The sequence below is a fragment of the Narcine bancroftii genome, chromosome 5 (assembly GCF_036971445.1).
Source record: "Narcine bancroftii isolate sNarBan1 chromosome 5, sNarBan1.hap1, whole genome shotgun sequence".
In the NCBI taxonomy this organism is placed as follows: domain Eukaryota; kingdom Metazoa; phylum Chordata; class Chondrichthyes; order Torpediniformes; family Narcinidae; genus Narcine; species Narcine bancroftii.
In genome coordinates, this window is record NC_091473.1 from 40,856,939 (window position 1) to 40,881,780 (window position 24,842).

Genomic DNA, 24,842 nt, shown 5'->3' on the forward strand with positions numbered 1-24,842 from the left:
AATGTGTAATAATTATTGGGGAGAGAATAGTTTATTTAGATTACTGATACTGTATTGTAATTTTATTATTTTATTCTTAATTTTTTTATGTAATCCTATATGTTATTCATGTTATAAAATCTTAAATAAAGTTTAAAAAAAAGGATGCAAATTCTTAGTCAGAAGAAAAGTTTCATTATATACACATAAGAAATTATAAACCAATGGTTTAAATTAAACTCTCTGATGATTTATTCCAAACATTTTATTCATTAAATCCAAAAGTTTCGACAACAAATCCTCAATAGTTTTGCAGGGAGTATTTGACTTTGTGAATGATCTGTGAAGATTAGAGAGTTGCATCAGGACTATAACCACTTCTTAACTTGGGTCAATTATATGGTTGCATGAACAGGTCGATTTCTTTTAGAACAGCAATACTATTGTTTAAAATATTTCTTTACTCTCTGGAATAGTCATTTGGCACAAGATACTATACATTAAAAAGTTCAGTCTATTTCAATCCTCATTAGTTTGAGAAATGACAACTTGTGACTGACTGAATCATTTTTTAATAATTCCAGTTGCTGTAACTCATGATTCAAGATTCAAGTTATTGTCATAGTAATAAAACAGTGTCATATTACATGAAATTCCTTTTTGCCTGCTGCAAGGCAGACAGATTCACCACAAGCAGAAATTTCCCAAGCGCTTCTTACATTTCCTACAGTCAGATTTATAGTCAGACTTGCAGTCAGAGAAAGAAAAGTAAAAGAGAGTCCTCCCAGAGTCACTGAGTGTCTGTAGATTCACCTCCAGCACTTCCGCATCCCCTCCAGCCACTCAGAGACCTGTCCAAACCATTGGCAACCCGAGCTCCAGATCCGAGCCTCCAACATGGTCAGGCACCCTTCAGCATCCTAGGCACCCCTCACATCCCAATTGCGATAACTGATTTTCCTCTGGCCAGTTCGAGCCAGTCTCCAGCAGTCCGCAACCTGGCGCAAGTCTCCCTAGAGCAGTCTCCAGCAGCCTGCAGCTTCTGTGGGTTCCTCGCCTCGAGTCACCAGCAGCCCACCGCAGAGCCTTCTCACTGGTCATCTCTTCCATTTCTCCTTCTCAGACGGGGGCTAGGGAGGGTGATCTTCCCATTTTCTGGTGCCTTGCTCCAGTCCTCTGCTTCTCCAGAGTTTGTAGCTCCTTGTGGCTGCTGCCGATTAATAGGTGCCGCCATCTTGGGCTCAGAACCCGCGGTCGTGGGATCTCAAATAAAACCACCGTCAGCTCCCTCAACAGGCCGTTCCAAGCCCGTGCAGAGCCGAAGGCAGCCGACTGGGCAGCTGGACCCCATGGGAGCACTGTATCTCCATTCCTTCGCTCCCCACAGGTCTCCACTATCTTTACTGTCTGGTAAATGAAGTTTTGAATTGGCATCTTTTGCAAGAATGGACAGCAAGGCAAGTTACTTGCAAGTTTTGTTTGAGTTAACAATTTTATTGCCACTTTTATTCAACCAGTAACATTTATTGTATATCCAATCTAAGTACCTGAGCCACAATCAGGTGATTTTCTAAATTTGTTTTTTATTCCCAATGTACTTGGTTTGAAGTAAAACACAAGAGTCTGCAGACGCTGTGATTGAAGTAAAAACACAATGCTGGAGAAAAAGCAACATGGTTTTTGTACTTGGTTTGAAGTTTTTTTTCTGGTTTCAAAGCCAACATTAAAATCAAGCGTATCATTCTCATTTCTATGTGATATGAACACCTTTGTCAAGGTGATGTTCAGACCGTAGACTTCCATAACCTCAAGTCCAGTCGAACACAATTGGCCGGCGCCTATTGCATCCCACCAACCATCAACAAAATCGAGCCGTTGGCACAAACTAGTTTCTAATAATTGAAGTGTGTGATAGTACAGACCTATCACCAATGTATATAGTTACAGTATCTAGAGTGTAATGACTGTGCTTACAGCGATTGGCTGAGAGCTTAGCCACGCCTACTGTCAGGGCCTTAAAGGGTTGTGTCCCTAGCCAGGTCGGATCATTCCGGACTGGTCGGCCACCTGTGAAGAGTTCCTGTCTTTTGCTAATAAAAGCCTTGGTTTGGATCAACAAGTCTTTGGTTCTGTCAATGAGCTCTACAAAGTGTGCCTCAGAATAGCTGTCATTCATCCTGCAGAAGTCATAGAAGACCCCGATCTCACCAACAGTTGCTTTGCATCTTCTGCACATAACTCATGACCTGGTTCATGACTTCTGTCCATACAAGTAAATGAGTACCGATGGCACTTGGTGATTTAGTTGGAGATATGGATGCAACAGGTCTGCTGTGTCTTGTATGAACTGCACTCAAAGGAGTCACATGTTGAATGCAAATTGATGTGAGAAGTTAAAATGAATGTTGAATAAGAGGTGAGTGATCCTGGCCAAAGATATCTCTCCATCCACAAAATTCAAGTTACAAATTTTTGCAACGAGGCAATTTCTTTTTCACAGAACACTTAAATTTATAAAGTTTTTTTAACCTTAAAATTATCTTTAAATTATGCAGATTTTAGCAATAATTAGCATTTGAAATCTCAGGACCAGCTATATTAACCAAAATATCTATCCACTAAGCCCAAAGCTGCGCTGAAGAGAGTGCAGCTGTCTACTCAAACAAACTAATTTAGATGGCAATGTTGAAATTAGCGACAAGTATCCACTGAAATAAACCATTGATATGGTTGACTTTTGATGCATTTCTTTATTGGGGTAGACCTGCATTGGTTGTTACAGAATGTTATCCTGGAAGCATCATCTAATATTAAGGGCAGAGGTGTTACAGTGGAAAGAATGGAAAAAGAGTTAAGCAAGCAGCGAGAAGATTGGAATAAATGGAATGTGCCGCTGCATTTGAAGATGATCCAGGAGAAAGATTATTATGGTGAGACTTGAAGGAACATGAAGCGATAATGGGTCTTCAGGTGCCCAAATGTTTCAAGGAGCCAGTGCTTATTCGAACATCTCAAAAAGTGTGCAAACATTCGCAATCCTCAGGGAGAGACAGCAGGACCAGATGCTGTGAAAGATTTTGGAAAGGAGCCAAAATGAACAATCAAAGGAAAATGAAGATGGAGATATTTTTGGGAAGAGGACGTCCTCACTTTAGATGAGAAAACTTCACGGCAGCCAAAGTTTCCCAAGGTGATTGGAAGGTGAAGCCTTGTTCAAGTGATCAGATAGAGATTCTGAGGGCTCCAGAGGGACACGGAAAGAGCAACCTCCCAATGACGTGGTGCAGTCTTCATGATAAATTCTGCTCCTAAAAGATTAATTGAAAAATGCTGAGCAAGGAATAACTGTGCCACTTGATATCTAGTCACTACTGAGGATGTCTCAACATCCCAGTCAATGTTTTTGCCTTCCCTCCCCTCCGATCCACCAAATTTATTGCTGCACCTGTGGACCAGGATACCATTGCTATATTCAGAGTTAACAACCTGCAACTCATACACTATATTATTTCAGAGTCGAGTGGCAATGGCAAATGTATCATTATGGAAATCTGGAGGAGTTACAACATTAAGATGGCCCCAGAAAACATCTGAGCCTCCTCTCAGGCTGATTTTTCTCACACAATAATAAACCGTGCAAAGAAGTAACTATGACAAGAGTGTGCATACACCTTGCAAGGGTTTATGAACCTGAAAAATCTCCACAAATTGACATGGTCAATTTGGAAAAATGAGGCTGGGCTTGATGAAGTCAACTGGAGGACAAGAAAGTATTGCTGGAATGTCATGCAGAAGAGTTCATCTGTTAGAGCTTGAACAACAAGGATCATGGGAGGAGTAAATGGCCACCAACATAGCATCAGCACGACCAAAACAAGTTTGCTGTGCAAAGCCTTCGGGAAGTGATCTGCCATGTATAAAGATGATGATCCCAAAAAAAGGTGCAATATTAAATGTGGTAGCAATATTTTGCTCAAAGGAGCTTCATCAGTTGAAGAGGTGTCAGATGCCTATTGAGACTTTAATTAAGCCTCATTCATCAGCTTCCCAGGAACAGCTGATTCCAATGTCTCAAGTTCATCCAGCTCAAATTCACCAATGTCACCATCATCTGAATACTCATGATAACTCTACCTCTCACCTCCCTTGCAGCCATCAGCAAGATTAGACCACTCTGCCCCTGGCGACTACTTCCACCATTCAATAAGAATGCAACCTCAATGCTGCATTCCCACCAGCAGCTGTAACCTTTCGTCTTCTTCCTTATTAAAAATATTCCTCAATGACTCTGCTTCAATAGCCTTTATCAAAAGATTCACAGCCGTCTGAGATAAATACTATAATTTCATTTCAGTGGGTTGTTAAGAAGGCCTATGGGATGCTGGGCTTCATTAATAGGGGGATTGAGTTCAGGAGTAGAGAGGTCACGTTGCAACTCTACAAATCTTTGATAAGACCACATTTAGAGCACTGTGTTCAGTTCTGGTCACCTCATCATGGGAAGGATGTGGAGAGGGTGCAGAGCTTTACCAGGATGTTACCTGGATTGAAGTCCCAGAGTTGGGACTTTGCTCTTAAGAGCATAGAAGGATAAAAGGACACTTAATAGAGGTCTACAAGATTATGAGATGCATAGATAGGGTGGACAGCTGGCCAGTTTCCCAGGGCAGGAATAGCAAACACCAAAGGACATAGCAACAAAATGAAGGGAGGGAAGTTTAGGGGAGACATCAGGGGTGTTTTTTTATGCAAAGAGATGTGAGTGCCTGGAATGTCTTGCCAGGGATGGTGGTGGAGGCTGAAATATTAGGGGTATTTAACAGACTCTTAGGCACATGGGTGGAGGAAAAGTGGAAGGTTACAGGATAGGATTGTTTAGTACATTTTTTTAAGGAACATGTGAGACAGCATTACATCGAGGGTCAAAGGGCCTGTAGTGGTCTACGATTGTAGGTTAATTGGGTGTAATTGGGCAGCATGGGCTTGTGGTTCAAAATGGTCTGTTACCGTGCTGTATGTCTAAATGTAATTTTTAAAATTAAAATTTAAAAAATATACATATTTACCAAAAGACAGTGACCACCCCCCACCTCCCAAATTCTAGGTTTTCCACTAAGGGGTGTGACCACCTTATCAGAGCCCATAGCATTTTATTTGGTTCGAGTACTGATAGGGTACATTATGCACTTTATAATTTCATTATCTCTGTCTCAGATTCAATTGTTAATCAAGTACAGTAATAATTTATTTCTTCAGAAATGTGTGTGTTGGATTATTGACTCTAGATCACAAACAGAACCAATGGGAAATGATTTTATGATTTACAACTTAACTAAATGATTTCCTAAAACTTAATCCTTTCAGAGGTCAAATGTTTTACACACAAAATGGCGAATGTAAGCCTTTTCACCATCACTTAAAATCAGAAAAACATCACAATTGAACAGAAACAAATAAACAAATTGTTTCTCTAAAACATGTAGTACCATTGCATGTAAATTGAATTTGCTAAAATATCACTGGATCGTGTCATTTTGCAACCCTTAAAATAAAATCTCTAAATTGCACTTAAAGTTCTTTGAAAACACACTATTATATATCCTACTTTGAAACATGATTAGTCTCTTGCTGAATGTTGGCTACATGTCTGTATGCTGCAAGTTTTTTACTGCATGAAAATCTTGCAATTGTTGCATTATTGTCCAACAGGAAGATCTTCAAAACTTGAAGAATTCTCACCACATCCCCAAGATCAACTACATAAACTACTGTCATGAAGAGGAGGGAAAACTTGTAAGGCACAGAATATGGCAAACTTTAAATCAGCCATTCTCAACCTCCTTTTGGCTATGACAACATTCGGACTTTGTTCAAAGTTTATGGACCCCCATCCCTGTGAAGCAGACAAATTTAGTTGGTTTCTTCTAAACTTCTCTCCTACTGACTACATTAAAAAAATTAAAAATATTTTATGATTTCAATCCATGGTTCCCCTTAAATGGGCTGTGACCCCCAGGTTGGGTGCTGTAGGTCCCACATTGGGAATGGCTGCTTTAAAGCATGTGGGATGTCCCCATTTTTGTCAAGTTGCCCCATATCCCCACATGCTATGCAATCAAAAGGTTGGAATCGTGATGTCACAAAGAATAATGTGTTTGCAATTACCTCTGTCACTGCAGGGTGAAGCTGGCAGATCTGTGCACAATTTATCAATGTCAGAATAAAAAACATTTAATTCTTCAGTTTTAGCCCAGTTTTGTGGATTTTGTTAAGCAGTCATTCTCTCAACGTGGGAGATCCAGTTATGATCAATAGGGGGTGAAAGATTCAGAACACGTCATTTTAATTTATGTACATCTGATAACAATTATATGAAGTGACCATTCCAATTTTGCAGCAGTTATAATAACACATCGAAATAACATACTCAGGATAAAATGTGCTTTGCTAGCTTAACCTATAAAAAATGGGTGGTTAATAATCTTACTTCCAGGCACATGTTGTACTTTCAAGAATTTATTGTACTTAATTTATTTTTCTTTTGTTTACTTCCTCCAATGGATTCGTATGTAATAAGATGTGTTGCTTGAAACTAAACCGTCGATCAAATGTTCTTATTTCCTGGTCTGTGTTAATTTATCTGATCTTGAGTAAGATGCCAATTCGGATATTTAGAATACCTTGAACCTGATCTGTATTGATCAATCACTCATTGGATGAACTGGGTAAGCTGTTAATTAAAAAAAAAATGTAGAGATATGGTAACAGGTCCTTACACCCACGTCACCCAATGACACCCATGTAATCAATTAACTTACTAACCCCACATGTCTTTGGAATGTGGGAAGAAACAACTGGAGCACCCAGAGGAACCCCATATGGACACAGGGAGATTGTACAAATTCCTTTCAGATAACATCTGATTCAAACCCAGGTCCTAACACTGTAATAGTGTTGCGCTAATCCTTATGCAAGAAAAATCAAACAATGGAATTTTCAAAACTAAATTGTGTGGGTTTTTTTTTGCAAAGGTGTCTTACTTTATTATCATTGGTAGATTCTCTGGTTGTTCCCAAGATTCTATTACAGCCTTATCCACATTGTCTATAGCTGCTTCTGAAGGCACGAGAACAGTCACATTCGCTCCTTTTGGGATTTCCACTCTTTCCACAGATTTCTGTTTCAGAAAGAAAATGAGAAATGACTCAGTTTACATTATCTAATCCACAAAATTTATTCCAAAAGCAAAGGTCAATTCCTATTCACTTTCTTCTCACCTTCTTATGCAGGGTTCCAAGAGCTTTCCCACAAATGAGCCCTAGTTCCTTATGAACTAAAATATATTTTTACCCAATGTCACCCAATGGTGAAAGCTTTATGCTGTATTTAATGTATAAGATAAGCCATTTGCTTTCTTGCATCTTCTTGGGAAAATGTGTAGAGAAAAAAAAAATCAGGATTTGGTTCAGGTCAAAAGCTGCAGAGTTTATTTATTACAATATTAGGCATGACCTTCAACTAACTGAGAATTACTAAGACTACAGCAACCTTTAATAATTCTCTCACAAATAGTAGATCTGGACACCATAATTTTAATCACTATAAATAGTGTCAAGTATTCAAATATGCACACACTTTAACAGATAAGTGTGATAAGGTATGTTAAAGAGTTTTAGTGTTGGAAGGTGGTGGGGGTGGCTGCAGGTTTGGCTTAACCATCCACTGTCATTAAAACTTAGGGTTACTGGATTTTGGGGGCTGGGATCCATCCAGCATATCTTCAGTTCTCTGATGGTCACATGATCCATGTTAACAATCAGAACATCAGAGAATTATCAGACGGGGCCATTCAGTCTATCTGAATACAAGCTCCTAGTAGAGCAATCTATTTGGTTCCATTCTTCCTCTCTTCTTCCCATAATCTGACAAATACCACTCTCTCAATGCCCATTCAATTACTTTTCAAAAGACATAATTGACTCCCTTTCTTCCATTGTCATGAGTTTTGGATTTTAACTAACTGAATTTAAAAAATTCTTCCCCACAGCTCTTTTACACTTTACACCCCAAATTTTAAAACTCCACCATAATCCAATAACAGGAACAACTTTAATTATTTTTATTTTGGCTAAACCAACCACAGTAATTTATTTTACTAATCTCTATCTTAGTTTTAGCAGTGAAATCTCTAATTCTCTGAACTATCCCTTCAAATATTTACTGTACCCTTTCAAGGGCATTCACATCCCTTCCAATGTTAGGAGTAGAATGGAGGACAGTGCTCAGCTTGTGTTGAACCAATGCTCGAAAAAGGTTGAACATAACATCCCTGATTTTTTTTTGTATTCTATTTATGAATCCCTGGATGACTAATCTTTCTCTGGACATACCCTGTCACATTTATGCACTCAGATCCTAGTTTTCTTGTACGTCCTCAAGATTTGTGCCAATTAGTCAAAATTGTCTCTCATTCTTCCTGAAAAGGTGTATAATTTCTAATTCACTGTATTATGTCAACCTGGAAATTGGAAGATAATTTGAAAATACAACTATGGTATATAGAAATTAATAAATGTATTCCATTAGAAAAAATAACATATAGTTTAAGAAATAATATTGAAATATTCGAACAAGTATGGGAGCCTTACATTAAATACAATAGCGAAAACCTACCGGGGACAAACATTACCTAAGTTGATGGAAGGAGAAGGAAAGAAAAGAATGGACTCAGTAGAATTTCTGGTGTATTTTTGTTGAATGACAACATTGTCTGACTGGCTTAATGCAACCTAGATTGTATACCTAAAATGGATGAGGGGGGGGGGGTGGGGGGGTGGCTTGGGAGGAGGGAGGGGGGGGGGAGAAAAAGTCACTGTATATGTGTGAAAAAGAAAAAGTGTATATCATGGCTAATGTGATTTATGGTGTGAAAAATAAAAAAATTTTAAAAAAAGGTGTATAATTTCATCTCTCAGTATTAAGCATTTTTTGCCAATTGAATTGCTGGCTATCCATGCAAATCAATCTATTACAATTATTCCTCAACAGTCTATCAGGATAAATAAAAACCATTGTCCTCCAATGAAAGTCATGCTATCAGGGATCAAAGGGAAGAACTAAATGATCATCCTGTAATCTGGCTGATTCAAAGGACTGATAATTATGGAGGATTAAAGGAAATGCAATGGGTTCTGCAATTGTCCAACATAAACCAGTTTTCCTCCTGTCTACATAAGCTTGATGGGCTCAACAGAGAAACACAATATGTAAACAAGATGATTATAAACATATTAATACACCATCATCATCTTGACTTGGATACTTGTCAACTTTATATTTTTTGGATTGTTATGTGATGAAACAACCTATTCATCATGTCTTAAAGTAAGAAATTATGTTTGTTGTCTTGTGTTATGATAAATTCAGTAGAAATGATCATTCTGCTCCTTTAGCATCTAGTTTGCATTCATAGGGGAGTAAAATTCAACTGAGACGGGGTAGAGAATAAGCAGCAGTGAGTGACCATCACCGAGGCTGAGGTGTACAACTCTCCTCTGGCTGGCTCAGGGAAGATTGACAAAAGTTGAGGAATGAATGCATGAGAGAAGTTTGCAAATTGGGACCTCCAAGCATCTCACAGTAAGATTCAGATTTATTGTCTGAGTACACACATGATATCACATTCAACACTAAGATTTTTTTCCCTTCGGGCAAGGTAGAATTACAACTCATTGGTAGTACAAGGAAAACTGACTCAACATAGAGATGTAAACAAATAAAGAAATGTAAATAAACTGACTGCAATGCAGAGAGAGGGAAAAAACAAATAATCAAATACAAAAGTAAGAATCCCTAAATGAGTCTCTGATTGAGTTTGTTGTTGAGGAGTCTAATGGTGGAGGGGTAGTAGCTGTTCCAGAACTTGGTGGTGTGAATCTTGTGGCACCTATGCCTCTTTCCTGATGGTAGATGTAAGAACAGTGTGGGCTGGGTAATGTGGATCCTTGAAAATTGCTGCTGTTCTCTGACTCCAGTGCTTTCTACACATGTTCTTGATGATGGGGAGGCTTTTGCCTGTGATGTCCTGGGCTGTGTCCACTACCTTTTTCAGGGTTTTCCACTCAGGGGTATTGGTATCCTCACACCAGACTGTGATGCGGCTGGTCAGCACTCTTTCCACCACACCTCTTAGAAATTTTCCAGGGTTTCTGGTGACATACCAAACTTCCTCAAACTCCTGAGGAAGTAGAGGCATGGATCTGTTTTCTTTATGCCAAATGCCATTGGTGTGTTCTGTCCAGGAAAGATCCTCTCAGATAGTGACTCCCAAGAATCTAAATTTGTTCACCCTCTCCACCTCTGATTCCCCAATGATCACTGGATTGAAAACCTCTGGTTTTCCCTTCCTGAAGTCAAAAATCAGCTCCTTGACTTTGGTGACATTGAGTGTGAGGTTGTTGTTGGTGCACCATTCAGCCCAGTTTTCAATCTCCCTCTCGTACGCTGACTCATCACCCCTTTATATAAAACCCACTACCGTGGTATCAACAGCGAATTTGTAGATGGTGGTGTTGTCATACTGAGCCACACAATCGTAGGCAAAGGGCTAAGAACAGCTCTGGTACTGATGGAGATTACTGAGGAGATGTTCATACCAATCCTCACTAATTGTGGTCTGGTAGTAAGGAAATCCAGGAGCCTATTACATATTGGGGTGTTGAGTCCCACGTCTTGGAGTTTGCTGATCATTTTGAGAGGATAATGAAAGGGAAATGCCAAACTGTAGTCAATAAAGAGCATCCTGATGTATGCATCTTTGCTGTCCAGGTGTTCCAGAGTATTGTGTAGAGTCAGTGAGATGGCATCTGCTGGAGATCTGTTGCTACAGCAGGCAAATTTGAAGGGATCCATGTCACCATTCAGACAGGAGCTGATATGCTTCAAAACTAGCCTTTCAAAACACTTCTTTACTGTTGTGCCACTGGTTGATGGTCACTTGGGTAGGTTACTACACTCTTCTTGGGCTTATTAAACAATGACAAATCACTTCAATACTTGAGGTAAGTAACAGGATCCTACTATTGATGAACTTGTCCCAAAATATGTATATATTTAAAAATTATATTTTATGTATATACAGTATGTGATTATTATTACTGTGGTCCAGAGTAACACCATTTCGACAGGTTGTATGTGTACAGTCAGATGATAATAAACTTGAATTTGAAAAAATAATAAATACACTCAAGGACAAAAAAGGCAAAGGATTTTAACTGTGAAGCAATTATTTCAAATCATTTCAAGCTGTATTTCTATTTGCAAGTTGGATTTTGTAACATACCTGGAGCCAGTTATTAAACCCTGAAAAGTATGCGTTTGATGCCAGTTCCTTTAAAATGAATGAAGAAAAAAAGGTCAAAATGGATAAATAAATGGTGACAATAACAATTTGGACAAATGAGACAACAAAACATTTTGAAAAACATTTTAAATGAGATACTGCAGGGTACACATAATGCCATTCTACTTACCGTTAGTATATCCCCAAAGCACATAATCCCATCTCCAGCATAGCCTTGAGGGCAGGTACATTTCCGGTTTCCATTCTCAGTGAGTTCACATTCAGCCTATAGATGGAAACAATTAACTTCCAAGGCACGATATTAAATTACGCTTTACACAAGCGATCAATTTTATTAAGCACATATGAAAATTAGGCAGATCAAGGTTCTCAGTTTCTGTATTTCAAATCCCAATCTTTCTTTTATTTCCATGCAGCAACTCTGGTTGAGAAGTTTTCTCAGATTTTAGGTGACTGACAAATGGCAAGGTGACTCTGTAATGTACCATTTCTTTTCAGATGGATATGGACCATAAAAGGGACCATCTCTTTCTATAATTCTCCTCCTCACTACAGAAGCAATGGTATACTATCGAGTGCAGATTGTGAAGGCTGCAGGAGAGGTAGAGAAAGAAGTTGGTTGTGAGAGGAAATTGAATACTTTGTTGTCCAAGGCACAGAATATAAACTTAGGAAGGTCAAATCATATTACTTATGCAGCAGCTACAGTATTACAGAACTGTCTCATGCCATTGGTTTTGGAATTAATCACAAATAGCCTAAAAGAGAGTTTAAAAAATTCCCAACCAAGCCTGCATTCCCATTACGCTTTCCATGAAACAAAATGCTTGGCTTTTGCTTGTTATCTCATGATTAGATCACAATTTCATTAAGAGTGTAAATGAGAAGGATTTTAGTGGGACTGCGGTCATGGGTTATGAGGAAAGACTGCAATAGGCACCGGCTTTTTTCCCCTGAAGCAGGTGGGGGGCAGGGGAGTAGTCTGAGTGGTTTCCTTACAGAGATATATCACATCAGGGAATGGCAGTCTAAAATGAAAGAGCACAGGCTTAAGGTGAGAGAAAAATTTAAAGGGAACCTGATGGGTAAATTATTTACACAAGGATTGATGAGTGTATGGTATGAGAGGCTGAGGAAGTAGAAGAATAACAATAGCCCTTTTTACACTGAAAAGCCATGTTATTGCCATATACGCAACCCTTCTCTGGAAGCCGGTTTGCTTGTTCGCACAGAACTGAAAAAAAAAGAGACTCCATGAATCAAATACGCTCCACCACTGAAACTACCTTCCTAGGTGGGTCGAAGGCAGGTAATCTAGACCCCCCTCCCCATCTCCTTTGAGATTCTTTCACTCACGCTCTGAGTAAAAAGGGCTAATGTTTAAAAGATGTTTTGATGGGTACATGGACAGGGAAAGTTTTAAGGGATATGGACCCAATGCAGGCAAACAGGCCTAGCTCAGATAATAGGTAAGTATGAATTGAACCAAAGGGCCTGCCTCCATGCTGAAGGACTTTCTGACTTTATTTGTCTATTGGAGATCCACTTCCATGCACATTGGAGCAAATTTCATGAAGCTCCATTCTCAAGAAAATTCTCAACAAAATCTTTATGATGGGCATTGATTGTGGGAACTTTACTCTCAGAAGGCTATTTTATGGAGAGAACAATTTGATTAAATTTTTTTCCTTGTAACCTCACAGCAGGATTGAAAGTTTTCCAGCAAATATGCAGTATCCTGGACAGTGAACTAATGGGAGAATCATCTATAAATTAAGAGTGGAGATTAGTATTACAACTATGCATAAATAGGATTTTGTTTTACCAATACATGGCATCCACCATTCTCTTCTAGACAGGGATCAATTTTTGTGCACATCTTGCCATCACCAGCAAACCCTCGCTTGCAGGTACAGTGACTCTAGTGCAATGAGAAGAAACAAACAAAAAATGATTATTGAACATTTTTGCACACTGAATGTGGCCAAAAAAATGTGAAAGGGCAAACAATTGAATAACTAATAAGCTAAAACTGCAATATTCAATATTGCAACCACATTATTAAGATATTCTATTGGTGTTCAATGGCCTCAACAAAGGATAGCTTCTAGAATTCCCAGTGCATGGGAGTTCTTCCTTAAATTTTATATTCTAACTAGCAGGAAGGGAAGGTTAGCTTTAACTGTGAGTAACAAAGCAGATCAGGTCTCCGAGTTGAAGCAGGTTGAGCTCCTTGAAGGTAGAGACAACAAAGGGAACGGCTATAGATCAAAAAACAAAGCCAGTAAAATAACATTGGCCTTGGATCATAAAAGTGCAGACTTCAGAAACATTAGCATTAGATCAGTAGAGATCAAATGAGAAGAGAAAATGGCAGACACAGATCTGTAGAGGGAAATGGATTATTTCAAAGTGCAGATTGAATAACAGTTCCAGGGAAAAGTATTTGTAATTTTAGGATAAAGACAATCAGTTTTATGGCTTATGTTAAAAGTGAGAAAAAAGGAAAGTTTGTTAAGAAGGGGAGAGGAAATGCAAGGAAGGAGAGAATCTCAAAAGCATTGGCAGAAATACTCAACAATACATATTAAAGCAAGGAAATTTGAGCAAAAGGCAAATTGTGAAGGGGACGATAACAAGATGAAGTAAAAGCAGAAAATGTAATCAGTCAGGCAGCATCTGTGGAAAAAGTAACAGAGTTAACGTTTCAGGTTAAAGACCTGAACATGGTGAAGAAATAAATTTCATATTTCCTCATAATACATAGTATTTCCTCATATTTCCTCATATATTTCCTCATAATACATTTTAAGTGAAGAAATAAATTTCATATTTCCTCATAATACTGGAGGAGGCCATTCTGCTCACTGAGTCTTTGTTATCTCTCAAGATAATCTGATAAATCTTGTTCCCACACTTAACTTCCCAAAACCTATTTTCTCACAGGTACACATTAACATCCAACAATCTACATTTGGGACAATTTACAGAAGCTAATTAACCTAACTGCCAGCAATACTCAATGTTGGGATAAAAACCAAAACTGGAGCAACTGCGGTGAATACACACAATCATGGAGAGCTGTTGCAAACTCCACACAGGCAATGCTGGAGGTCAAAATCAAAGCTGAGTTTGAAGCTGGGATCTCTCTAAATATCTTGAGGGCAATAGGGAAAGAATTAGCTCTTTATTTCTCATCCTTTTCATAAAACAAGTGGAAAACACAATGAGGTGGTACCTGCCCAGGTCCAATATACCGACAGTCAGCATTTTCATCGCAACCTCCTCGCATGCTCAATAAGCATTCATTTATTTCAGTGCAGACTCGCCCGTCTCCAGTCCATCCAATGTTGCATTGGCAGCTTACATTCCCAGGACCAACATTAAAACATTCTGCCTGTAAAAAAGTGTTTACAAAGGATACTGGAACATTACCTACAGTAACATTAAAACCTTTCCATTACACTCAATTAGATTATTCAGTTCTGATATAAGTTGCAATATCTCTTGGGGTTATTAAGCCTCACTAATATTGCCAATAGTTGGTACTGTGATTTTAAATCTGGATCACTTACTTCATTTTCAGCTGAATGGCAGAACAGAATGCTCTCAAATAGCTCAGAGTCTAATTGCAATAACAAAGTTCAAAGCATGCACACATCAGGCTCACCTAACCACAACCATCTCACTTTGCTTCACATGCCAAGCTAAATATTTTTAAAAAAAGAGATGACAAAGGAAATCTCAACTTTGGTTTCCAAAATATTTCATTTTGACGCGGTGAATGAAAAGGGGATGTTGTATTCCAAATATTCAGAATAAATGCAAGAAAATGAAAGTGTGAACTGAGAGACTGCTTTCTAAAATCAACTTTTCTTCAAATCATATGAGAAATTTGGGAAATATAGGGAGAGTGACACAGGAGTATCAGAGCCAGCACCACCAGGCTGGGAAACAGTTTCTTCCCGCAGGCAGTGAGAATGCTGAACGACCAAAGGAACTGTTAACACTACATGGTTAGCGAGTGCAGTTCGCACAATGCCTTTATAGTGCCAGCGATCAGGACCAGGTTCGAATCTCGTGCTGTCTGTAAGGTGTTTGTACGTTCTCCCCATGTTTGTGTGGGATTTCCCCGGGGACTCCGGCTTCCTCCCACAGTTCTAAATGTATGGGGGGTGGGAGGCTGTAGGTAAATTGGGTGGAAATTGGGCAGCATGGATCCATGGGCCAAAATAGCCTGTTACTGTGATGTATGTCTAAATAACCAACCGAGACTCTCATATTCATGAATCAAATTCTATTTATTTATTCATTCATATATATTATACGAATTGCATGTGTATTGTGTATTATGTCTGCTTGTGTGTCTTGGACCAAGGACTGGAGAACATTGTTTTGTCAGGTTGCTTGTTTGCACACTTGACCATGCTTGATGCAGCATTCAAGGAACTTCAAGGATTTGAATTACATTTTAATAATGTAACAATGCCTTTTATCCTTAAGGTATTATAACAGGAAAGACAAACACTTTGTTTTAACCACTGTCTATTCTGACCTCCTTATGCTAGCCCACTCCATGAAAGCCTGAAGATACAATCCTAGCCACAAAAAAAGGCATGAGACTGGCTTAAAGATGACAGTCTCCATCATCTTTTCAGCAAGCAGTTTTTCTCCCAAAAGTGATAGGCCTGGAGATGGGGTATGCAATCCAGCAGCACTGCTATCCTACAAATAGCTCCAACCATATCCCAAAACTCTATTTAGTCAAGTGTGTTACGAGCCCAGAGGACCCCAAAACCCAGAAGCAATAGATATTCACCAAGACAAAAGATTCTTAAACAAAAGTTCCTTTTAATGATCTTTCCCCTTCTAATTCTAAGTGCATGTGTATGTAATGTGTGTGTAAGTTCAGAAAGGTTCTTTGATTCACAGTCCAATCTCACTTCTCGCTCCTCCAAGTTTACTGGTTGCAGGCAATTCTTATACTGTGCACAGAATTTAACATTTATGAAGTTCACCAGGCTTTGGTGCTTGAAAGGTAAATGGTTACCGCTCAGGAAGGTTCTTTTCAGTTTTCAGAGAGAGATTTGTTGTTCGCTGGACACCCACAACTGATTCCTTTTAATCAGCCACTTTATTGTCTTGCTGATGAAACTTCCCCACCCCCAAAGGGTTCTCTAGATGATAATCTCTTTCTTTTAGATCACCACAGAGTTCCTTTTGTTTCTCTTATTTCAAGTGAAACATTAGGCAGCCAGTCCTCCCCTCTTGTCTGAGTCATATGGTCTTTGACCAGGCTGAACTAAGCACTCACAACCCATCTTCAAAATGGGGTTTTTCCACAAGCTTTCCAGCTTGTCCTGTTCCAGTCCCAGCTGTTGCTGCTGACTGTAAAACTGCAGAACTGATCTCTCTCAGAGAAAAGCCTGTTTGACTCCCTCTCTGCTTGCAAAAACCACATGATCCTCTTAGAACATCAAGCAGCACTCCCAGACAGCCTGTAGCTCTGAACCTATTTCTCTGAGTTCTTTCATCTGCTACTTTTCAAAACTCTCCAAAGCTTTTGAAAAGGCTATCGGAGCCAGAATGTCTTGCTTGAGCAGAGCTCCAGTATTTTAAATGAGATCTGTTTTGAAGTGTTTGTATATGGCCTACACTAAAAAACCTGCCACAATTAATCTCCCAAAAACATGTCTATAATCTGCCACAAGAGCTACTAAAGGATTACAAACTTACAAAATTCAGGTCCAGGAGCTATATAATTTAACAGTTTATTTTAAGATCATGTATTTGGAGATGGACTTTACCCAGAGTGAAGCGTAGTCCTGACATTCCAGGTTATTTTGCATTCATCCAGAATTTGAATGAAACACATCCTAGCAAGAGCCAATAGGAATGCTTCTGGAGAAATTTCCTGTCACAGTGAAATTTTGGGATAAGCAGGTTTTGATCATGCAGCTCTAAGCTGAAAACCATGCATCCCATCCCAACAGTTTAGGCCCAAATTCCTATGCTCTGCCCTCCCAATGCATCTTGACCCACAACTCTCTAATCCTCCCACAAACTCTGATCCCTGAACCATCTAATTCCCCAATCTGTGAACTTCCTGGTCCTTTGATCTTCCTAATATCCCAAACTACCCTATCATCTGACCATCAAAAGTCAAAACTCCACTGCATCAGGCACCAATCTCTAGCTAAATGTGCTCCACCACCTCACTCATTGTTAGCATTCAATGTCCATCCCACCACCTTCACCCTTATAGCCTATTGCAGGCCTCATGAGTGTTCTCGTCCTTCAGCCTTGGTCCCAAACCTTGTATTGAACTTCACCTACTTTGAAGGTGCAAAGTAGATCCATGCAATGGCAATTCAAAAGCACAGTGCAATGAGATAGCAGACCTTTTACACCACATACCCCATATTCTGTCCATTGAGAATATTCACTGTCAACTCAGCTTCTATTCTTGAACAACCTCGCAGTTCACTCTTCACTAATTTCTCAGTTCCATCATGCACCAATGACACCTTGACCAAAACATCCCCATGCACATCTGGTCCCACATCATCTCATTACCTATGCACAAGCCTAACATTGCCCCTAAAACTGCAATTCTCCAAATCTTCATTTCCAACTAGACTGGGAACCAAATGCTGGTAAATGGGATTCATAAAATCATGGAAAATACTGACTCCTCCATAATGTTTGACCAAGACTATTTATTTATTTGCTCCATACTCCACAGTTTTAAATTTGCAATCAAACATTTCATATGCTTATTTGTATAAATTTTGATTTGACTGTGTAAAAATTACCACCCTTTTTTAAATTGTTTGATTACAAATTTAAAACTGTGGAGAACAGGGGCAAATAAAGGAAAAAGGTGTCTTTGTTCCAATGGTAGGCATTGTATGTACAGGGAAAGGCCATTCAGCCCTTCAAGCCTGCACCACCATTGAATATGACCATGGCTGATAATACAACTTCATTATCCTATTCCTGCTTTCTCTCCAGACTCCGAGATACCTTTAGCCATCCGGGTCACATCCAACTCCCGTTTAAATATATCTAATGAACTTGCCTCAGCAGCTCTCTGCGGTAGGGAGTTCCTCAAGTTCAGAATTCTGAGTGAAGAAGTTTCTCCTCATCTCATCCCCAAATTGCTTACTCCTTATTTTTTTTAACTGCGACCCCCTTGTTCTGGACTTGCCAAACAGTGGGAACATTTTCCTACAACCAATCTGTCTTGTCCTGTCAGAATGTTATGCTTCTCAATGAGATTCCCTCTCAGAAGTGTTTCTTAATATGCATAGACCATCATTCTGTCTATCATTAGTAGAGATAGGCAATGACCAGTGTGGAGATGGTGAGTTAGCCAGTTAATTATTTACTCCCAGCCAGAGCTTATTGATTCTTGACCCATGTGATCTCTGCAACGTGCCTTTCATTGCACCTCGACAATGCCCGAAGAAATGCATGCTGGTGGATTGATAATACACAGACAGACAGCAGAAGTAATGGCCTTGCTCACATTCTCAGCACATCCTCCTCGATGAGGCTTTTTACAAAGATCCTCAACTTGACAGGAAATTCCATCACCTTCATATCCATTCTGACAGATGCATCTAGAGAGTCCACAAAAAGATTAAATGTATACCTTCTTTGAAATAAATGTGATTGGATCTTTCAAGTTACTGGATCCAATAGTTCAGATAAACTATGTCTTTTCCTCCAAATTGCCAGTCAGCAAGGACAATAAAAGCCAATGCTTGGCGTGCAACTGCCATGAATTTTTAAGTAGAAATTTCAACCCATTTATCTGATGGTTAGCTCATCACTGTTGAAGGGACCAGGTTGCATACAAATCGATTAATGCATTTTATTCTTAACATAAAGAACTGCACTGGAAGTACAGTAAAATCCCCGTTATCCAGAATTCAAGCAACCAGCAGCCTCAAGCAAATGGCAAACAAATAGCAGAAAACAAATAGGTAAAAAGAACAGAAGTTTAAATTTGGTGCCCCGAGTGGTCTGTTCACCAATCCATGCAACACACAATCTCAATCAACCAGAAAAATCACTTATCTGGCATCTTCCTACCCCCATAGGTACCGGATACCAGGGATTTTGCTGTACAGTATTTAGTTTTGAACCCTCCAGCATGAAAAACTTTCTATAAAAGGCAAATCTTCATTTTCTTTCACCAACTTTCAATTTAATTGCTGAAAATATAAAAGTAGTTATTTGAAATTTAATTTCTATTTTTCTTACCTGGCCGTGCTATTTCTATATTCACATTCAGCAAACGCATGACAATACTGAGATAAACCAAATGGGCCACAAGACTCAGTCTTCCTGTCACAGAATGATCCAGTGAATCCCTCTTTACATGTGCCAGGCTGGCAAATCCCAGAGTTTTCAGGTCTGTTATCACAGATCCCATGCAAGCAAGGGCAGTCTGCAAAGAAGATGCACAGGTAGAAAATTAAGGTTAAGTTACATGTTCCCATTCTGCTCGCTTGCATTCTCTCAGGAATATTTACTCTCTCCTTCACATTTGCTACCATCACTCTCCTCCTCAAAAATCAATGCAGTTTTTGCAAAATACCTCTTCAATCCACTTCTGCCTCCTTACCCAAATGGTTCTGACCAAAATGGCAAATGACACTTATGACTGTAACTGTTAGTGCTATCTAATGTGAATGTATTGTACGGGCTGGCCCGCCCCTGTACCTGTAAATCCTCCCCTCAGTATTCCCATAAAGGCAGTTACATCCAAGCCCCATCCTCAGTACTTGCCTTGGAACCAGGCCAGCAACATGTGAGACGTTTTTTCAGTTTATGGTGATTAAAGCCTATTAATCACAACCTCTAGTCTGCCTTGAGCTATTGATAGCATATCAATTTAATCACCATACTTTCATGCCATGTACAAGGCAATACAGATGGCTAAATTGGACACCGAAGCCAAATCTCCAGAGGCCTCCACAAAATTCGACCAGTGGGGCTGCACTGCCTAAACACCTTCATGAGACAAAATGACATGCAGAGCAAAGAAGATAAAAGGGGACCTGCTCTTCGCACAGGTCAGCCACTGTGTTATTCAAATGATCAGAGACTGCAGTACTTACACGGCTGCTATGGAGCTCCTACACAAACAGTACTGAACCCTGATGAACATCATCTATGCCAGGTATCTTCTGGGCCATGGCAGACAAGCACCTGCTGAGTCAGTGGATGAGTATATGCAGGTCCTGTGGGAGCTGCGGCTGCTGAGAAGATTTGACTGCCATCCACTTAGAGGAGCTGATGCGAGACATGTGCGTAGCCGGATCCAGGTCCAATCACATTCGCTAGAGACTCCAGGAAAAAGGTAATCGGAGCCTGTAGGAAGTCGTGGGCCTGGCCAAATCACTTGAAATAGCACAGCAAAATGCAGAGGTCTTCTCCTCTGGCAACATGGCCACCGCGTGAGGAGCTCGGGTGCCGCCATCTTGGGACACGGGATCCCAAGTCGCCACCATCAAGCACCCAAAGTGCCACTTCTGTGGTCACACAAAGCATCCATGTAGGTGCTGCCTGGCCAGAGACAAGACTTGTTCTGGCTGCAGGAAGAGAGGGCATTAAAAAAGGGTATGAAGATCCATACCCTCCTCCAGGAGTGCTGCGTGCGGTCGGCAGCCATCACCATCTTGGACTGCATCATTTCCATGGCCACTTCTGCTTGGGGAGGATAGCTCGGCAGGACCATGCGATGGCACCACTTCCAGCAGCAAGGGATAGCACTGCATACACGGCATGGGGGCCGCCATCTTGGAGGGCACCACTGAGCCAGTACAATAGCAATGACCAGACGTTGGCCTCATCATCCTGGACCAAAACAGCCCACATCAGCTATCTAGGTCTACGATGGATATTGAGTAAATGGTCACGTTACAAACTCCTGGTTTGATACTGGGAGCATGGAGAGCTTCATATATCTGGTCACAGTACAGCGCTACTCCCTTGTGATGATTCCAGCTAAGTGAAAATTCTCCTTGGCCTCCAGATCCCACCTGACCAAGATCCACAGCAGCTGCACTGTGACATTGACCATATGAGATACTAAATACAAAAGCTTTACACTCCTCATTATGCCACAACTCTGTGTTCCGGTCATATTGGGACTGGACTTCCAGTGCCAACTCAAGAGTGTCCTAATGGAATATGATGGGCCTCACCCCTCCCTCACAGTCTTCACAGTCTTCAACGACAAAATTTTAAACCATCTGCCCTCCCCTCCATAAATGGAGTAGCGTGAATAAAAGCTCTCACAACTGGAGGGAGAACAAACATTTTTATTAGCTTATAACTATGGGTAGGGTCTCACAGTAGTCTTCAGAAGGGTTCTAGGTTTAGGCGGGAAACCAAGGTTATATGTCAGCAGATGGGGGCGGAGCCAGCCATCAGCACAATGCATTTCCAATGAATCCCAATTCACTGCACATGGCTGATCGGTGACCCGACCTGCAGTTTGTCCATCATCCGGTTCCACCACTGCACCTGTTCATGAACCTCACCCCCAATTTTAAGCCTGTCACCACCAAAAACAGGTGAAACAGCCCTGGGGATAGAGTCTTCATTAGAGCAGAAGTTAAACGATTTCTGGCCGAAGGGATTATAGAATCTATCACCAATCCCTGGAGGGCTTAAGTGGTAGTAGTAAAGAGAGGGGAGAAGCACCGCATGGTTGTAGACTACAGTCAGACCATCAACTGATTCACCCAACTGGATGCCCACCCACTCCCCGCATAGCTGGCATGGGTCTTCTCAATGATTGACCTTAAGTCGGCATGCTACCAGCTCCTGATCGGCCCAAGGTTGGCCAGTAGCTGACATTCAAGGCAGATGGCTGCCACTACCACTTCCTCCGGGTCCCCTTTGCAGTCACCAGCAGGGTTACCGTCTTCCAGAAGGAGATGGACCGGATGGTGGACAACCACAGGTTAAAGGACATGTTCCCCTATCTGGGCAACGTGATCACCAGTGGCCATGATCAGCAGGAAAATTTCTTCAAACAGCCAAACAGCTCAACCTCATATATAACCAGAAGAAATGCATGTTCTGCACTTCACGCCTGGCTATACTCGGATGTGTGGTGGAGAATGGAGACATTGGCCTGACCCTGACACTATGCACCCCTGCTACAACTCCCACTGCCCCACAGCCTCAAGAGCATGAAAAGGTGCTTGGAGTTCTTCTCCTATTATGCCCAGTGGGTCCCTAATTACACAGATAAGGCCCACCCCTTGATGAAATCAACCACCTTCCCCCATAGGCAGAAATCCAAGCGGCCTTCACACACATCAAGGATGACATCGCCAAGGTGGCAATGCACACTGCAGACAAATCCATCCAGTTCCAGGTGGAGAGTGATGCATCCAAATTTGCCCTGGCTGCCATGCTTAACCAGGTAGGCAGGCCCATTGCATTCTTTTTCTGCATCCTCCAGGGCTCCAAACTCCAGCACTCAGCCATTGAGGAGGAGGCCATGTCATAGTGGAAGCAGTGCACCATTGGAGGCACTTAGCTGGCTGGCAAACTTTGGCTGGTTCACCCTGCTGACTGACCAACATACAGTCGCTTTTATGTTTAGTTACAAACAACGGGGAAAAAAAATCAAGATCAACAAGATCCTGAGGGAGGGAATTGGACTATCCACTTACAATTACAAGATCCTAAACCGGCCCTGGAAGCTCAACGAACCTCCCAATGCTCTGCCCTGGGGGACAGTCTGCCTACAAGCCCTCCACAACAACATCTGCCACCCCGGGATCACAACTTCCCCTACTTGGTTGAGGACATCAGGGAGTTGACCTGGAACTGCCCAGTTTGCACAGAATGCAAATCACAATTTTCCCAGCAGGAGGAAGCTCACCTGATTAAGGCCACCCGCCCCTACGAATGAACTTCCAGGGCCCCCTCCCCTCCACCAACCGAAACATGTACTTTCTCAACATCATCGCCGAGTGCTCATGTTTGCCATCCCCTGCCCAGACATGATCACAGCCATCAAAGGACTGAGCAACCCATTCACTCTGTTTGAACTGATGAGTTGTGCCAGTACATGCTGGCCAAGGTTACAGCCACTGAGGGAACAGCCAGGTGGAAAGGGAAAATGCCACCGTTTGGAGGGCAGTCCTCCTAGCCCTCAGGTCAAAAGGCCTGCCCATTTCCTAGTGGCAAGAGGTCCTCTCAGAGGTGCTCCACGCTACCAGGTCCCTCCTCTGTTCTGCTACAAATGCTACTCCACATGAATTGTTCTTTTCCTTCCCCAGGAAGTTGGCATCGGGATCCATGCTGCCATTCTGGCTGCTGACCCCAGGGCTTTTCCTGCATCGGAGACACTCCAGGAGCCATAATACAGATCCTCTGGTTGAGAAGATCCAGTCCACACAAATCCCCAGTACACTTATGTGGAGTATCAGGATGGACAGAAAGACACTGTTTCTGTCCGGGGTCTGGCACATGCAGGAACCCCCACGATCAACTAACCAGTATACCCCCCCTCCCCTAATGGAGACACAATCGGGTACCCAGCTCCACCAATGGCACCTGGGGCCCTGCCACAACTACAGACCGAACAACCCACACTCCCCCCACCCCACCCCCGACCCAATTAACTCTTTTCAGCCACCAGACACAAAACACCGCTCAAGAGCCAACAGCTGAACCACAGCTGGTGCGACGAAGATTGCAATGTTAGACAAGACCACCAGACAGGCTGAACCTGTAATGGACTTTGATCCACTTCACCCTGCTGGACTCTGTTTAAAAAGAAGGGGTGAATGTGGTGGAAAACTGCTAGTGCTGTCTAATACCCATGTATTGTATGGGCTGGGCCGTCCCTGCAACTGAGAATTCTCATAAAGGTGGTTATGGCAAAACCCCTCCCTCAGTACCTGCCTTGGAACCAGGCCTGCCACATGTGAGATGTGCCTGCAATTTATGGTGATTTAAGCCTATTAATTACAACTTCTAGTCTGGTGTAAGTTATTGATAGTGTATCAGACTGTGACAAGTTGAACCTCTTACAAGGGCTTGTTTCTGTACTGTAGAACTCTAGGACTTTATGCATTTCAACATCACAATTCTGGCAGTCTCTGTCATTTTTTGAAATGTCATAAAAGAGGCATACAATGCATCAAACTTTTTAATAAAGCCTGTGTTTATAAGTTGAAAAGGTCATTGTTGTAACTGAATGAGTACAAATCTGATTTCTCCGCTTGATTAAGCAGCAGCCCTTTCAATTTAACATTCTGTTTGCCAACAGAGTTACCTGGTAATGGAATTTTTACTGATTGACAAAGCATTTTCAACCAGGAGTTTCAGGTCAAATGAGATCTCTGGTCATTCTGCACAGAATTAATTGACCAGCAGTGACATTCACCACCAGCAGAACACAAAACATGAGATTTCAGGTAAAGTGCTTCCATACAGTTTTAAAGTTACAGTGATGAAA

At 41.1% G+C, this 24,842-nt stretch overlaps 1 protein-coding gene across 1 annotated transcript in view; it reads right to left on the reverse strand.

Moving 5' to 3' along the window:
• The window catches only part of stab1 (stabilin 1), a 240,380-nt gene that overhangs the window by 115,630 nt on the left and 99,908 nt on the right, over nucleotides 1–24,842 (reverse strand). Inside the window, exons 23-29 of the mRNA XM_069937203.1 lie at nucleotides 19,613–19,799; nucleotides 18,873–18,966; nucleotides 14,580–14,738; nucleotides 13,167–13,262; nucleotides 11,511–11,606; nucleotides 11,321–11,368; nucleotides 7,020–7,156 (exon numbers count right to left, since the gene is read on the reverse strand). Of these exons, the coding sequence (XP_069793304.1) occupies nucleotides 7,020–7,156; nucleotides 11,321–11,368; nucleotides 11,511–11,606; nucleotides 13,167–13,262; nucleotides 14,580–14,738; nucleotides 18,873–18,966; nucleotides 19,613–19,799 (817 nt within the window). The remainder of the gene's footprint in view (nucleotides 1–7,019; nucleotides 7,157–11,320; nucleotides 11,369–11,510; nucleotides 11,607–13,166; nucleotides 13,263–14,579; nucleotides 14,739–18,872; nucleotides 18,967–19,612; nucleotides 19,800–24,842) is intronic.